Source organism: Mauremys mutica, chromosome 13 (genome assembly GCF_020497125.1).
Source record: "Mauremys mutica isolate MM-2020 ecotype Southern chromosome 13, ASM2049712v1, whole genome shotgun sequence".
NCBI classification, from domain to species: Eukaryota; Metazoa; Chordata; order Testudines; family Geoemydidae; genus Mauremys; species Mauremys mutica.
The window spans coordinates 46,247,351-46,261,815 of record NC_059084.1 but is presented as its reverse complement, the minus strand read 5'-3'; the positions used below and the strand labels follow the sequence as shown (position 1 = coordinate 46,261,815).

Genomic DNA, 14,465 nt, shown 5'->3' with positions numbered 1-14,465 from the left:
ATGGGGGATTTCGGGCCCTAGTCAAGCCAATGCTGGAACAGACAAAACCAGCCCAACCTGCCCCACGGAGCCCAGGGATTCTCCCCCTGCGGGGAGGCTGGCTCAGAGCCAGCCCCAGGGTGGGGGCCCGGCTGGCTCAGGGGGGCAGAGAATGGGACACGGGGCCTCCCCCACCAGCCCTGCCTGTGCCCCTCACTCCCCACCCACAGCCCCGGCAAGCCCAGCCCTGGGCTCCCCCCCTGCCCAGTCAGGAATTTGGGAGGAGGCTGTGAAGTGTCTCCCAATTGAACCTGGCTCCCAGCCTGGGGTTCCTGGCACCGTGGGGCCGGGGAGGAGCCCCAGGTGGGGCTGGCTAGGTGCTGCCCCACATCACTCAAGGCCTGATGTGCCAAGAAACGCCCGGGATGTTGTAACCCCTGCGGTGGCTCCAGTTGCGTGTCGGGGTGTCACCGTTCCCACGAAGACCATGAAGCAACCACGGGCGAGCGGCGGATGTCGCGGCTTCCGCTGGGGCGCAGCAGCCCAACGGAGCACTGAGTGCGAGGAATTCGGTGTAACAGCCATGGCCCCACCCCAGAGAGGGGTGATGTCAGAGCAAATTCCTTCTGCCCAGGGAGCGGGCCGGCAGCCGGGGGCTGGGCTAGCGGGGGCTGCGGGTCGGGGTGAGGGGCGCAGGGAGGGCAGGGCTGGACTAGCAGGGGCTGCGGGTCGGGAGGGGCATTGGCAGAGCTGGAGGATGGGGAACAGGGGGGCTGCTGGTCAGGAGGGGTGATGGACGGGGGGGCTGCGGGTCGGGAGTGAGGGGCACCGGCAGGGCCGGACTAGCAGGGGCTGCAGGTTGGGAGGGGCATTGGCAGAGCTGGGGGACGGGGAACGGGGGTGGCTGCGGGTCAGGAGAGGCACCGACAGAGCTGCGGGGGGCGATGGACGGGGGGGGCAGGGCTGGACCAGCAGGGGCTGTGGGTCGGGAGAGGCACCGGCAGAGCTGCGCGGGGCGATGGACGGGGGGGCTGCGGGTCAGGAGTGAGGGGCACCCACTGACTCAATTCACACCAGGACGTTTTTAACCTTTTATTTCCCAGGTCCAATAAATTATTGGCAGGCGGGGAAGGAAAGGGGGCGGGGCCAGCCTCTCCCGGCCAATCAGGCGAGGGCGATCTCCACGCGGGGCAGCAGCGCGGCCAGCTCTGATTGGGCATCGGGGAGGTCACCCAGGGGGTTCCCCCGCAGGGCCAGGAGGCGGAGCTTGGGGAAGGAGGCCAAAGGTCGCAGGTCAGAAGGTCGCTGGATGTCTGGGGGTCGGTGAGGAGCAGCGGAGTCAAGGAGGGTGCAATGGCTAGAGGGGCCCAAGCCCCCAGAGCTCCCCCCATCCCAGCCCTCCTCTGCCCCTCCTCCACCCCCTCTACTTTCTCCCCTCCCCCACTGCCCTTCCCCCGCCGCCCGTGAGGGGCTCCCTGCCCCATGCGGGGGGGCTGGAGGATACGGTTGCTGCAGGCTGAGAGCTCCTCCAGGCGGGGGAGGGGGGGCAGCCCCTCCAGGGTCTCGATCTGGTTCCCATCCAGCTCCAGCACCTGGGGACAGAGAGAATCAGTGACACGCCTCCCGGCCCAGGCCCGGACACCTGGGTCCCTCCACCTGCTCCTGGGTGGTGGTGGGGCCTAGCGGTGAGACCAGGGCAGGGGGGGCTGGGGCCCTACCCGCTCCGGGGGTGGGGCTAGTGGTTAGAGCAGGGGAGGGGGTTGGGTGCCCGGATGCCTGGGTCCCTCCCCTCTCCGGGGTCTCTCACCTCAAGGCAGCGCAGCATGGCCAGGGCAGGAGGGAGGCGGCGCAGCCGGTTCCCCGCCAGGTTCAGGTGGGTGACGAGCGGCAGCTGCTCCAGGTGGCAGAGGACGGTCAGGCCCTGGGGGACAGAGAGAGCTGGAGGGAGGAGGTCTTTGCTTCTTAGCCCCACCCATCTACTTGGCCCCGCCCTCTATTCCTCCACCTCACCTGGCTCCACCCACTTTTCATCGGCTCCATCCCTGCTGTCCCTGCCTACACATTCAGCTCCTGGCTCCGCCCCCTGCCTTTCTGGCCACGCCCTGTTCTCTTAGCTCCACCCCTGTCCCCTGCTCCTCCCCTAGCTTCACCTCCTGCCTCCCCGCTTGTATTAGCCACGCCCTCTGCCCCCTCTAGTCCCGCCCATTTCCCATTTGGCCTCACTCATTGGTGCTCACCCCTCCATCAATCCTCTAGTTCCACCCCCTGCCTCTCCCTGGTCTCAGCTCCGCCCACTAGTCCTCTCTTGCTCCTGTGCTTTGTTCCCCTGGCCCCGCCCCCGGCCCGTACCCGGCCGGACAGGTCCACCACCCTGGCCTCGGCGTACTCCATCCGCAGGATGCTGTTCTCCACCAGGAATCTGCTGCGCAGGTCGTCCAGATAGGCCGAGCGCATGGGGTCAGCGGCCTGGGGGGGCAGAGAGACGGGGTGGGGGGGCTGGGAAGTGCAGCTCCCAGCCCCCCTCCCCCCAAAGATCCCCCTTCCCCTCCCCCCCCGCCCCTCACCTTCAGGGTGTTGAAGTAGCTGAGGGTCTCGCGTTCGTACACCAGCGGGTCCAGAGCCCGCATGAGGAGGATGATGGTGAGGAGACACCCTGCGGAGAGAGAGAACCCAGGAGTCCTGGCACCCAGCCCCCCCGCGCTTTAACCACCAGACCCCGCTCTCCTCCCAGAGCCGGGAGAGAACCCAGGAGTCCGGGCACCCAGCCCCCCGCGCTTTAACCACCAGACCCTGCTCTCCTCCCAGAGCCGGGAGAGAACCGAGGAGTCCGGGCACCCAGCCCCGCCTCCCCGCTTTAACCACCAGACCCTGCTCTCCTCCCAGAGCCGGGAGAGAACCCAGGAGTCCTGGCGCCCAGCCCCCCGCGCTTTAACCACCAGACCCTGCTCTCCTCCCAGAGCTGGGAGAGAACCCAGGAGTCCTGGCGCCCAGCCCCCTGCGCTTTAACCATCAGACCCCACTCTCCTCCCAGAGCTGGGAGAGAACCCAGGCGTCCGGGAGGTACCTACACTTGTTCTCCGGCTCCAGGGCCTGCAGCTCCTTACAGGACTCCAGTTCTGACTGCAGCACAGTCGACTTCTCCACAGAGAGCTCGCACCTGGGTGGGAGGGGGGAGGTTAGGGGGCTGGCCAGCACTTGAGATGTGTGGGGCCGGGTCCCATGCGGGGGGGGGGGGGGCTAGCTCTGACTACATGCGGGGGGGAGCTACGCTGCACTGAAATGGGGGGGCGGAGCTAGCTCTGACTACACAGGGGGGGGGCTGCGCTGCACGGAAATGGGGGGGTGGAGCTAGCTCTGACTACACACCGGGGGGGGGGGCTGCGCTGCACGGAAATGGGGGGGCGGAGCTAGCTCTGACTACACACCAAGGGTGTGTGTGTTTTATTAAAAATATTCAAGGGATGGGGCCTAGTGTGAAACATGCACTTAAAGGGGGGGTGGCAACCCCCAGGAGGCGGAGCCTATCCACCTACACACAATCAGGAGGTGTGGTTTATCTGAGAGGCGGTGCTAGTCTCAAATGGAAAGCGACAGAGCTGCTCTTTAGGGGCGGAGCCTGGTCTGGAACACACTGGGGGTGGGGCTACTTGGACAGACCGGGGGCGGGGCCATTCTGAAGGGGCGGGGCCTGTCTAGACCATGCACACTAGGGAAAGGGGCTACTTTGCAAGGAGTGGAGCTCCTGGGGGAGTAGGCAGGACTTCCCTCCAGGGGCTGGGGCCTCTGAGGCAGATGATCGAAGGTGGGGGGCGGGGTCCCCTACCTGAACACCTGCTCCTCGGTGACGGAGTCCCGGCACCAGCCGTCGCTGCGGCCTGGAGGGCAGAGGCAGAGTGTCAGGGGGGTGGGGGGAGGATTTTCGGGGGTGTTGGGGGGGGTGTCTGGTTACCTTTGAAGAGGACGCACTCCTTCTGGGACTCCCCACCCACCCAGTGCACCCGGAAGGTGTGCTGGGGCCAGTGCTCGTTGAGGGCCGAGGCCGGCAGGTCGCACAGCTGGGGTTGGGGTGGTCAAGGAAAAAGGTTCTAGCCAGTAGACCTCACTCCCCTCCCAGAGAACCCAGGAGTCCTGACTCCCAGCCCCCACCACCCTCCCACTCTAACCCACTAGACTCCATTCCTCTCCCCGAGTGGGCGAGAACCCAGGCGTCTGGGAGGATACCCACATGAGGCCGGGGCGGTTTCTCCCATCAGGTGTGCGCCAATTCACTGCCAGGGGGGCCTCGTCTGCGAAGAGCAGCAGGTCGCAGGATCCTGGCATCACCTGCCGGAGGAGACACTCATGAGCCCCGGCTCAGCACTGCCTCCCTCCACCCCGGCTCGCGGGTACTCACCACCACGGGCTGGGAGAAAGCCACCGCCAGCGAGGAGTCCTCTCGGCTCACGTAGACACACAGGATAGTCGGCTCCGGCTCGGCTGTGGGGAGAGAGGGGGGGGGTCAGTGTCATGGGACCAAGTCCTGGAGTAACATTTCTCAGTGCTGTGCAGTACTCAGGTACCTTCAGGGTATGCTTGGGTGGGGGGATCCCCATGCATCACGTGGTATCACTGGATCATGTCCTGGAGTAACGTTACTCAGTGCTTTGAGTAGCAGCAGTACTCGGGTGCCGCCTGCGGGAGACAGCTCTATGCTTTGCGTAGGACTCTAGTACCATTGGCCAATCCCTGCAGTAACATTCCTGAGAACTTATCCCCCCCGCCCCACTGTTCCTCACAACTTCTTCTCAACTGCTGCAAATGGACCATTTTGATCACCACGACAAAAAGTTCTTCTCTCTCCTCCTGGTAATAACTCACCTTAACTGATCACTCTCGTTAGAGTGTGTCTGGTAACACCCATTGTTTCATGTTCTCTGTGTGTATATATATATATCTATCTTCCTACTGTATTTTCCACTGCATGCATCTGATGAAGTGGGCTGTAGCCCACGAAAGCTTATGCTCAAATAAATGTTAGTCTCTACGGTGCCACAAGTTCTCCTGTTCTTTTTGAGAACTTAAGTATCCTCCGTGCTATACGGGCAGTGGGGCACTGTTTGAGATCTCCCCTGAGCATACCCTAAGACTCATATAATACTCCAGTATCATTGCACAATGCTCTGGAGTAACTCAGTGTTACAATGTCACCAGGGCTATAGGGTTACTCGGGTACCATCATGGTGTACTTTGGGGGAAGAATCTACATGCATCACACAGCACTTGGGTCAAACGGACAACACCCTGCAGTGATGTTCCTCGCCAGTACCAAACAGTACTCAGGTACCACCAGGAGACATTTCCATGGATCATGCAGTACTTGAGTATCACTAGAGGAAACCCTGGAGCAATATTACTCAGGACTTGAGCAAAGCCAGTACCACACAATACTCAGATAACATTAAGGGGCCGTTTGGAGGAAGCAGCCCTGCCGTACCAAGCAGTATTCAAATACATCACAGCGAACACTCACCTATACTCTAGAGCAATACTACATAGTACTCAGGTATCTCACTGAACTCTGGGGACACAGCAGATTTCATACAATATTTGTGTAAGAGCTGCATTATCCCCCAGGCTGGTATTACAGTTCTGCACGCAGTACTGGGGTATCAATGCAGCATACCAGCCCTGGACTATGTAGTAACACTCTACTATACAGTAACTCCTCGCTTAACGCTGTAGTTCTGTTCCTGAAAAATGCGACTGTAAGCGAAATGATGTTAAGCGAATCCAATTTCCCATAAGAATTAATGTAAATGGAGGAGGGGTTAGGTTCCAGGGACATTTTTTTGCCAGACAAAAGACATTTTATATATATGTATACGCTATTCTCGTAGCCGAAGTTGCATATCTTAGATCGATCCCCCCAGTGCAGACCAGGCCTATTAGAGTTTTTTTGAAGGGGTCAACAAACATGTGGACAAGGGGGATCCAGTGGACGTAGTGTACTTAGATTTCCAGAAAGCCTTTGACAAGGTCCCTCACCAAAGGCTCTTATGTAAATTAAGTTGTCATGGGATAAGAGGAAAAGTCCTTTCCTGGATTGAGAACTGGTTAAAAGACAGGGAACAAAGGGTTGGAATAAATGGTAAATTTTCAGAATGGAGAGGGGTAACTAGTGGTGTTCCCCAGGGGTCAGTCAGAAAGGGGTAAAAAGTGAGGTGGCAAAGTTTGCAGATGATACTAGACTGCTCAAGATAGTTAAGACCAAAGCAGACTGTGAAGAACTTCAAAAATCTCGCAAAACTAAGTGACTGGGCAACAAAATGGCAAATGAAATTTAATGTGGACAAATGTAAAGTAATGCACATTGGAAAAAATAACCCCAACTATACATACTATATGATGGGGGCTAATTTAGCTACAACGAGTCAGGAAAAAGATCTTGGAGTTATCGTGGATAGTTCTCTGAAGACGTCCACGCAGTGTGCAGAGGCGGTCAAAAAAGCAAACAGGATGTTAGGAATCATTAAAAAGGGGATAGAGAATAAGACAGAGAATATCTTCTTGCCCTTATATAAATCCATGGTACGCCCACATCTTGAATACTGCGTACAGATGTGGTCTCCTCACCTCAAAAAAGATATTCTAGCACTAGAAAAGGTTCAGAGAAGGGCAACTAAAATGATTAGGGGTTTGGAACAGGTCCCATATGAGAAGAGATTAAAAAGAGGCTAGGACTCTTCAGCTTGGACAAGAGGAGACTAAGGGGGGATATGATAGAGGTATATAAAATCATGAGTGATGTGGAGAAAGTGAATAAGGAAAAGTTATTGACTTGTTCCCATAATATAGGAACTAGGGGCCACCAGATGAAATTAATGGGCAGCAGGTTTAAGACAAATAAAAGGAAGTTCTTCTTCACGCAGCGCACAGTCAACCTGTGGAACTCCTTGCCTGAGGAGGTTGTGAAGGCTAGGACTATAACAGCATTTAAAAGAGAACTGGATAAATTAATGGAGGTTAAGTCCATGAATGGCTGTTAGCCAGGCTGGGTAAGGAATGGTGTCCCTAGCCTCTGTTTGCAGAGGGTGGAGATGGACAGCAGGAGAGAGCTCACTTGATCATTACCTGTTAGGTTCACTCCCTCTGGGGCACTTGGCATTGGCCACTGTCAGTAGACAGGATACTGGGCTAGATGGACTGACCCAGAACGGCTGTTCTTATGTTCTTAAGCAGTGGACAAAGCAGGCTGCTGCCAAACAAGGTTATAAGGGAGCATTGCGCAACTTTAAACGAGCATGTTCTCTAACTGATCAGCAACAGAACAATGAGATGTTAACCGGGACGACTTTAAGTGAGGAGTTACTGTACCTGGATACCACTGCACTATACTCCAGGGAGGGGTCTCCCAAGTACTCAGTTACCAAGGGACAATTCTCCCTCATTGAGCAATACTTGGGTATCAGCGGTCTCCCCTTCACAAGGATATTTCCTTACGCCATACAATACTTGGGTATTAGCCGATTGTAACCCAGTATTACCAACTAATTGAGTCCTGCTGTACTATGCCCCCGGGTGCTATTACTCCAATGCACCCAGTACCTGGGTAACAATAGGAGGTGTATACCCACAGCACAGTATACTCCGGTATCATCCTGAGAACAGCCTAGTGGATCTATCATCAGACAATACTCTCTCCTCGCTAAACAGTAATTGTGTACTGCTGGCCCATACCTTAAGGGATACGGCTTCCTTGCCCCGTGCAGTACTCAGGTATCATGCAATCATACTGCAGGTAGAGACCTAGAGCAAAAGAATACTCAGGCACCACTGGCCAATACTCCAGGGGGACATTACCCTTCAGCACGCAGTAACTGGCCACCACTGGTGCGTAGCTGGTGGCCGTGCCCACAGTGTGAGGTACCCCAGACTGCTATTGTTGCTCCCAGTACTTAGGTACCAATGGAGTATAGTCCAGAGTTGGTCTCTACAGCCAGGTGCCCCGGATGGTACTCCCGATGGAATCTCTCCTTGGCTCGCCAAAGAGTGCCTGAGTATTACGGGATGAGTCCCTGCCCCCTCCAGTACTTGGGTATCGTTCTGGCACATGGCCAGCAGGGCGGCGCCTACCTCTGCCCAGCAGCCAGCGATGGTAGAACCAGGCGCTCTGGTCGTTGGGGTCGGTGAAGAAAGCGTTTTGCACCAGCTCCAGCTCTGGCAGGGCAAGAGAAGAAAGCAAGGTGGGGGACGAGGCTCGGGGCCTTTCTCCTCTAGGGGGCGCCGGCCCCGATCTGGGCTCAGGACAGGGACTGGCTAGGTCAGGGGGGCAGGGAATGGGACACGGGGCCTGTCCTCTCTAGGGGGTGCTGGCCCCGATCCAGCCCCAGGACGCTCTCCTGGCCCTCCCCATGAGCTGTCTGAGGCACAGTCGCCCCAGGGCAGGTTCCCAGGTGCCATCCCGGTCTCTGAGGCCGGCGGCGCTCGGCTGGGGAACTCGTGCCAAGGCCAGCAGGGAGCCGGGTGGGGCCAGTGCCTCCTCTGGCCTGCAGAACCTGTCAGCGATGTCCCAACAGGGTCAAGCTTCCAGGAACGGCATCTCTGCCAAGTTCAGGGCAGGGCAGAGGCTCAGGGATCTCTCCAAGCAGGTGGGGCCCTTCGCCAGGAATGACTCCACCCCTGGGCTGGGCCACTGGCTGGCAAGGAACCCAGGAGTCCTGGCTCCCAGCCCCGCCCCCAACCACGAGACTCCCCTCCCCTCCCCAAGCCAGGGAGAGAACCCAGGTGTCCTGGCTCCCAGCCCCCGCCCTGACCTTTGAGCAGCACGGCCTCGGTGGGGCGGCCCGGCTGCTGGGGGTCGGGGTGAAGCTGGGGTAGCAGGCAGCTGCGGTAGTGCCAGGACGAGTAGTTGGAGAAGTTGCGGGTGATGAGGCGGTCGGTGAAGTGCAGCTCGTCCACCGCCGACACCTGGGCGCGCTGCACCACAAAGCGCCGGTAATCCCAGCAGTGAACTGCGGGAGCACCAGAGAGCAGGAGGTCAGAGAGTGGGATCCCCTACTGCCCCCACCCCCCGCTGCCCATGCCCCCACGCCACCCCAGCACCTGCGGGTGTGAGCTGGGGGGACGCCAGGGCTTGGGGGTCACAGGTGGGGCTAGAGGTCAGCGGTCAGGGCAGCGGGATTCTGGGGGTTCAGGGTGGATCCGGGGTTAGAGGTAAAGGCAACAGGGTTTTGGGATTGATCTGGGGTCAGAGGTTGGGGGGGTTGGGATTGGATCTGGGGTCAGAGGGTATGTGGGTGGATCTGGGGTCAGAGGTCAGGGAAGGGAGGGTTCAGGGGTGGATCCAGGATTAGAGGTCAGGACAGTGAGATTCAGAGGTGGATCTGGGGTCAGAGGTCTGGGGGTTTTCAGGGGGTGGATCTGGGGTCAAAGGCCGGAGTGGATTGAGGGTCAGGCCAGTGGGGTTTGGGGTTGATCTGGGGTCAGGGCAGCAGGGTGGATCTGGGGTCAGGGCAGGGGTGGTCCAGGGATGGATCTGGGGTCAGAGGTCAGGGGTTCAGGAGGATTTGGGGTCAGAGATCTGGAGGTTTTGGTGGGATCTGGGGTCAGAGGTTGGGAGTTCGGGGGTGGATCTGGGCTCAGAGGTCAAAGATGGACCCGGGGTCAGAGGTATGGCGGTTTTGGGGTGGACCTGGGGTCAGATGTCAGGAGTTTGGGGGTGGACCTTGGGTCAGAGGTTGGTGGAATCCTGGATGGATCTGGGGTCAGATGTCGGGGGCATCTGGAGGATCCAGGGTCAGAGGTCAGGTTTTTTTTTGGGGGGGTGGGGGGATTGGGGGTGAGAGCATTTGGTGGGGCTCTGGGGTTGGGGGCCCGGGGCCCAGCTCACAGTTGCGCTCGTCGATCTCCAGGAACTTGGCGCACAGCTCCAGCTCACGGGCCCAGTCAGGGTGGGGGACGTGCTCCATCACCCAGCAGCGGTGGTGCCATGTCCCGTACGACTTGGGATTCACCCGCAGGCAGGACTCCAGGAATGAGAGCTCCCCGCGGCACAGCGACTGCATCTCTTCTGAGGACCTGCCACGAGGGGTGGGTCAGAGCCGGGGACTCCCCTGGGGATCTGCCATTGGGGGTGGGGGTCAGAGCTGAGGATCCCCCCAACCCCAAACTGAACCCCCTGGAGACCTGCCACTGGGGGGTCAGAGCTGGCCCTCCCCCCCAGAACCCCAAACTGACCCCACCGGGGACCTGCCACTGAGGGGTCAGAGCTGAGGATCCCCCCAACCCCAAACTAAACCCCCTGGAGACCTGCCACTGGGGGGTCAGAACTAGGCACCCTCCCCCCAGAACCCCAAACTGACCCCACCGGGGACCTGTCACTGGGGGGGTCAGAGCCAGTGACTCCACCAAACCACAGTCAATCCCATATGGACCCCAAGGCTCCCCCCTTCCAGGTTCCCTGCGACCCCCTGAACTACTCTCCTCACCTTCAGGCCCCCGCTCTACCCCTCATCCTATATACCCCCCTTCCCCAGCTCCCCCATCCTTCCCCCTCCATACCTTCCTTCCTTGCCCCTCTGGCCTTCTCCCCCTAGACTCCCCTCCCCTGCCCCTCCAGACCCCTCTCACCCCTCCCGCTCCAGGCAGAGGATGATCTCCCGGCGGAAGTTCCAAAGGGTGGCGAAGTCGGGGTTGACCCCCAAGATCTGATTGGTCAGCTCCAGCGCCTCTTTGTCCAGCTGCCCTGTCTTCCTCTGGGGAGGGGAAAGGTCAGAGGGTCAAAGGTCATGCTACCCCCACCCGGAGCCACCCTATCTCACCCAGCAAAGGATCAAGAGGTCAGGGGTCACCATTCACATCAATGTCCCTCCCTCAGTGGGGTGAAATATCAGAGGTCAGGGGTCAAAGGGCAACTACTCTACCCGCCCATGCCAACATTTGACCAATGGGCAGTGGTCAAAAGTCACCTGACCACATCTGCTTCTGATCAAGGGTCAAAGGCCATGAGCCAAAGGGCATAACGTGTCATGACCACTCACGAGCCAGAAGAAAGTCAAGGGTTAACACTGACCCAATTCTTCAACCTCAGCTGCCTCCAGTCACCCAATGGGATTACAGGAGGGTCAAAGGTCATCCTAGATACAGGTCAAAGGCCACCAAACACCCAACTGCTTCTGCCCAGAGGGGAACGGCCAGGGCCCAAGGGTCACACACTCATCCAACCATCTCCAACTGCGGGGAGAGGTCAGAGATCAAAGGTTGCACCTTAACTACTCATGACTCAGAGGGGAAGAGTTCTGGGGTGACAAACAACATCAGGGGGCCAATGCCAAAGGAGAGAGATATCTTCCTCTCTGGTTTGGGGGGGTGTCAGGTCAAAGGTCACTCTGACCAGGAGGGATCCAGGCTAAGGGGGCACCCATTGGAAGAAAGGTCAAGGTTCAAAGGTCAGCATGCTCCCCAATCACCATGATGGGGAAGGCCAGGGTTCAAGGATCACTGCGCAGCCAATCCACACAAGGCGTAGTGTAAAGTCGGGGTCAAAGGTTACAGCACAGCCTGACCATGCAGAGCGAGGGAAAGGCCATGGGGTCAAAGGTCAATGTGCAGTGGCCGAGCATAAAGTCTGGACGCCAGGAAGCCATGCTGAGCGCAAGGGTCAGGGGTGAAAGGTCAGCAGGAAGCCTGCTCCCCCCACCTGCCCCCAGCCCATCTCACCTTCTCAAAGATGGCTGTTGTGGCGGCTACGTATTGACGTAGCTTCTTCTCCCGCTCCAGGCGCTTGGCCTCGGCCTGCTCCTCTGTCGTCTTCACCTTCAGACGGCCGTGCTGGGGGGGAGGGGGCTGTGTAAATGGGGAGGGGTGGTTGCTGCCCCAGGCCTTCACACCATGCTTCCCACCCAGGTGCATTATGGGATTGAGCAAGGGCAGGTGTCGGGGCAATGCGACTGCACCCCCACCCCTGAATATGGAAACCAGATCCCGTGGGGCAGTTCTAGGGGGCAGGGACACCCCTGGGGGGGTAACAGTAATCCCCTGGGAGGTCGCTAGGGACTGCCCCTCTATTGGGCATGGGGCCGGGAACCCAGGCATGCAGTGTCCCTGGGGTTGTGTGTACAAGGAGAAGTCCGGTTACCCCAGGGCAGTTACTGGGGAGTGGGGGGGCTCAGATCACCCTGAGGGGGGCGATGGGTGAGGGCTGGGGTAGCCGAGAGGACCACACTCACCATGGTGACTCAGCCGTGGGGGGGCCCAGAGGTGAGAAATCAGGGTCCAGACTTTGAACCTACTGGATCTAAAGGAGAGAACAGGTGATTGTTGGGGAGGGGCCCAATCCAGCACTGAGCCAGCCCTGTGGTGCCCATTGCAGGCTCAGGGAACCCAGGCCTCCAGGGCTGCGTGCACAAGGATGAGGCTGCTTGCACGAGGAGGGACCCAGGCGTCTGGGACTGCGTGCACAAGGACTCAGGCGTCTGAGGGTCCCTGAGGTTGCTTGCACGAGGAGGGACCCAGGTGTCCAGGATTGCGTGCAGGAGGACCCAGGTGTCCGGGGGACCCCTGGGGCTGCTTGCACAAGGAGGGACCCGGGCATCCGGGACTGTGTGCACAAGGACTCAGGCGTCTGAGGGCCCCTGGGGCTGCTTGCACGAGGATGGACCCCGGCGTCTGGGGGCCCCTGGGGCTGCTTGCACAAGGAGGGACCCAGGTGTCCAGGATTGCGTGCAGGAGGACGCAGGTGTCCGGGGGACCCTGGGGCTGCTTGCACAAGGAGGGACCCGGGCGTCTGGGAGCCCCTGAGGCTGCTTGCACGAGGAGGGTCCCAGGTGTCCAGGATTGCGTGCACAAGGACCCAGGCGTCCTGGGGCCCAGTGGGGTCACACTGCCACTCATGCCAACCTCAGATCATGCCCCCAGGTGCATTCTGGGACTGAGTCGGAGTAGCCACTGGGCCAGGCCATTGCATGCCCCCCTCCTCCTGCCCGCGCCTGCCTGCTTAGCCCCGCCCCAGGCGCGCTGAACCCGGAGGCATCCCCCCTTGATCCGGATTCCGAGGCCTCCCCCCGCCCAGGGTATGGAATGGTCTCTCCCGGGGAAACTGGCCGGGCTCCCAATGCGGCAATACCAACCTGCGGAGGGCCACGGGGGCCGGACGGGCTGCACCCAGAGGCCCCCCGGGGGCAATACCAAAGCGCGGGCGGGAGGCAGGGGTGAGATGGAACCGCCCAGCGGGCTGCAACGCAGGACTCCTGCGGGCAATACCAACCACCGCGCACAGAGAGGGGAGAGCCAGCTGGGACTCTACCATCCCTCTCCTTCCCTGCACAGAGCATAGAGAACAGCCCGCCAAGCGGGAGAGAGCGTCCCCATTCTTAAAGGGGCTGCTTCGCTCTTAAAGGGGCAGGGTTGGAGTAAATGGTGGTGGGGCGGGGGGTGGGGGGAAATGTTTCAAAACTTTCATGGGATCTAGTCGGTGGGTGGGTGAAACCAGGGCCCAGGACTCCTGGGTTCTATCCCCAGTTCTGGGAGGGGAGTGGGGACTAGTGGTTAGACCAAAGGGCTGAGAGCCAGGACTCCTGGGTTCCATCCCCAGTTCTGGGAGGGGAGTGGGGACTAGTGGTTAGAGCAAAGGGCTGCGAGCCAGGACTCCTGGGTTCTATCCGCAGTTCTGGGAGGGGAGTGGGGACTAGTGGTTAGAGCAAAGGGCTGCGAGCCAGGACTCCTGGGTTCTATGCCAACTTGGGGTGAGGTGGGGTGGAGCGGGGAGTTGGGCCTGGTGGGTTGGGTTCCTGGGTTCTGCTCCCTGCCCGGCCCCGTCACTCCGAGCCAAGCTGAGTGTTCAGGCTGAACGCACCCTAATTGCTGCTTTCGGTGGGTGTTGGCGTCCCAGCCAGGAGGGGAATCGTGAGTCACACAAGGCCGGGAAGCCTGGCCAGTTGGCACCAGCCCAGCATTCCCCAGTATCTTCTTACAGCTGGGTTCCTCCCCATTTGCCCCGGGGAATGCCAACTCCCCATCACAGTCAGTGTTGGGCCCAGGCAGGTGTGTAGATGTGACACATTAGCTTTGCACAGGCTGTGCAGTAAAGGCTGGGTGATGTCAGAGCAGAGTCATTGGGGGGTGCCCCCAGGGCACGGGGCGTGGCTGTGGGTCCCTGCAGGGCTCGGCGCTGGAGCAGGGATCTGCCAGTCGATGGACGGCGCTGGTGTGTCTGCCCTGCGGGGACACGGACCTGGGCCCATTCGAGCCCGACACAGTGTGAACCAGCCCCACGCAGGGCACAGGGTGACAAGCTGGGCCCTCGGACCAGGGGGTGGGTCCTGGTGGGGTGCTGTGCCAGAGGATCCCGGCCCTGTCCCGCCTCTCGGCCTGGCCACGGAGGGTGCTGTGCCAAGGGGTCCCATTCCTGCCCCACCTCTCAGCTCGGCCACAGGGGGCGCTGTGCCGGGGGGGGGGGTGGCTCCTGCATGTGCACGATGAGGCTGGGGTTGCCAGGCAGCTGGTTTTCG

The 14,465-nt window shown here is 60.0% G+C and overlaps 1 protein-coding gene across 4 annotated transcripts; it reads right to left on the bottom strand.

Annotated features, from left to right (window-relative positions):
- Positions 1 to 1,058: 1,058 nt before the first annotated feature.
- Positions 1,059 to 13,304, bottom strand: RABGGTA (Rab geranylgeranyltransferase subunit alpha). 4 transcript variants are annotated; one of them, XM_044986644.1, is made up of 17 exons: positions 13,086 to 13,304; positions 12,186 to 12,253; positions 11,677 to 11,802; positions 10,588 to 10,712; positions 9,848 to 10,035; positions 8,772 to 8,969; positions 8,092 to 8,175; positions 4,373 to 4,455; positions 4,201 to 4,302; positions 3,929 to 4,034; positions 3,803 to 3,854; positions 3,048 to 3,136; positions 2,544 to 2,632; positions 2,329 to 2,445; positions 1,787 to 1,900; positions 1,484 to 1,571; positions 1,059 to 1,292 (listed from the first exon to the last, which is right to left on the bottom strand). In XM_044986644.1, exons 2-17 carry the CDS (start codon positions 12,186 to 12,188, stop codon positions 1,144 to 1,146), a joined length of 1,713 nt encoding a protein of 570 aa, XP_044842579.1. In that variant the 5' UTR covers positions 12,189 to 12,253; positions 13,086 to 13,304; the 3' UTR covers positions 1,059 to 1,143. The 4 variants fall into 4 exon arrangements, with proteins under 4 accessions (XP_044842579.1, XP_044842582.1, XP_044842583.1 ...); XM_044986647.1 differs by having other exon boundaries at positions 11,677 to 11,787; XM_044986648.1 differs by lacking the exon at positions 13,086 to 13,304 and adding an exon at positions 12,856 to 12,945 and having other exon boundaries at positions 11,677 to 11,787.
- Positions 13,305 to 14,465: the final 1,161 nt, after the last annotated feature.

Bases quoted from the DNA above. Each gene is read 5' to 3' on its own strand.
- RABGGTA (XM_044986644.1), bottom strand. The intron at 4,035-4,200 runs GTATCCTCCCAG...CCCCAACCCCAG, and splicing joins ACCGCCCCGGCCTCATGTGG to CTGTGCGACCTGCCGGCCTC. The intron at 1,572-1,786 runs GTGAGAGACCCC...CTCTGTCCCCAG, and splicing joins CCATGCTGCGCTGCCTTGAG to GTGCTGGAGCTGGATGGGAA.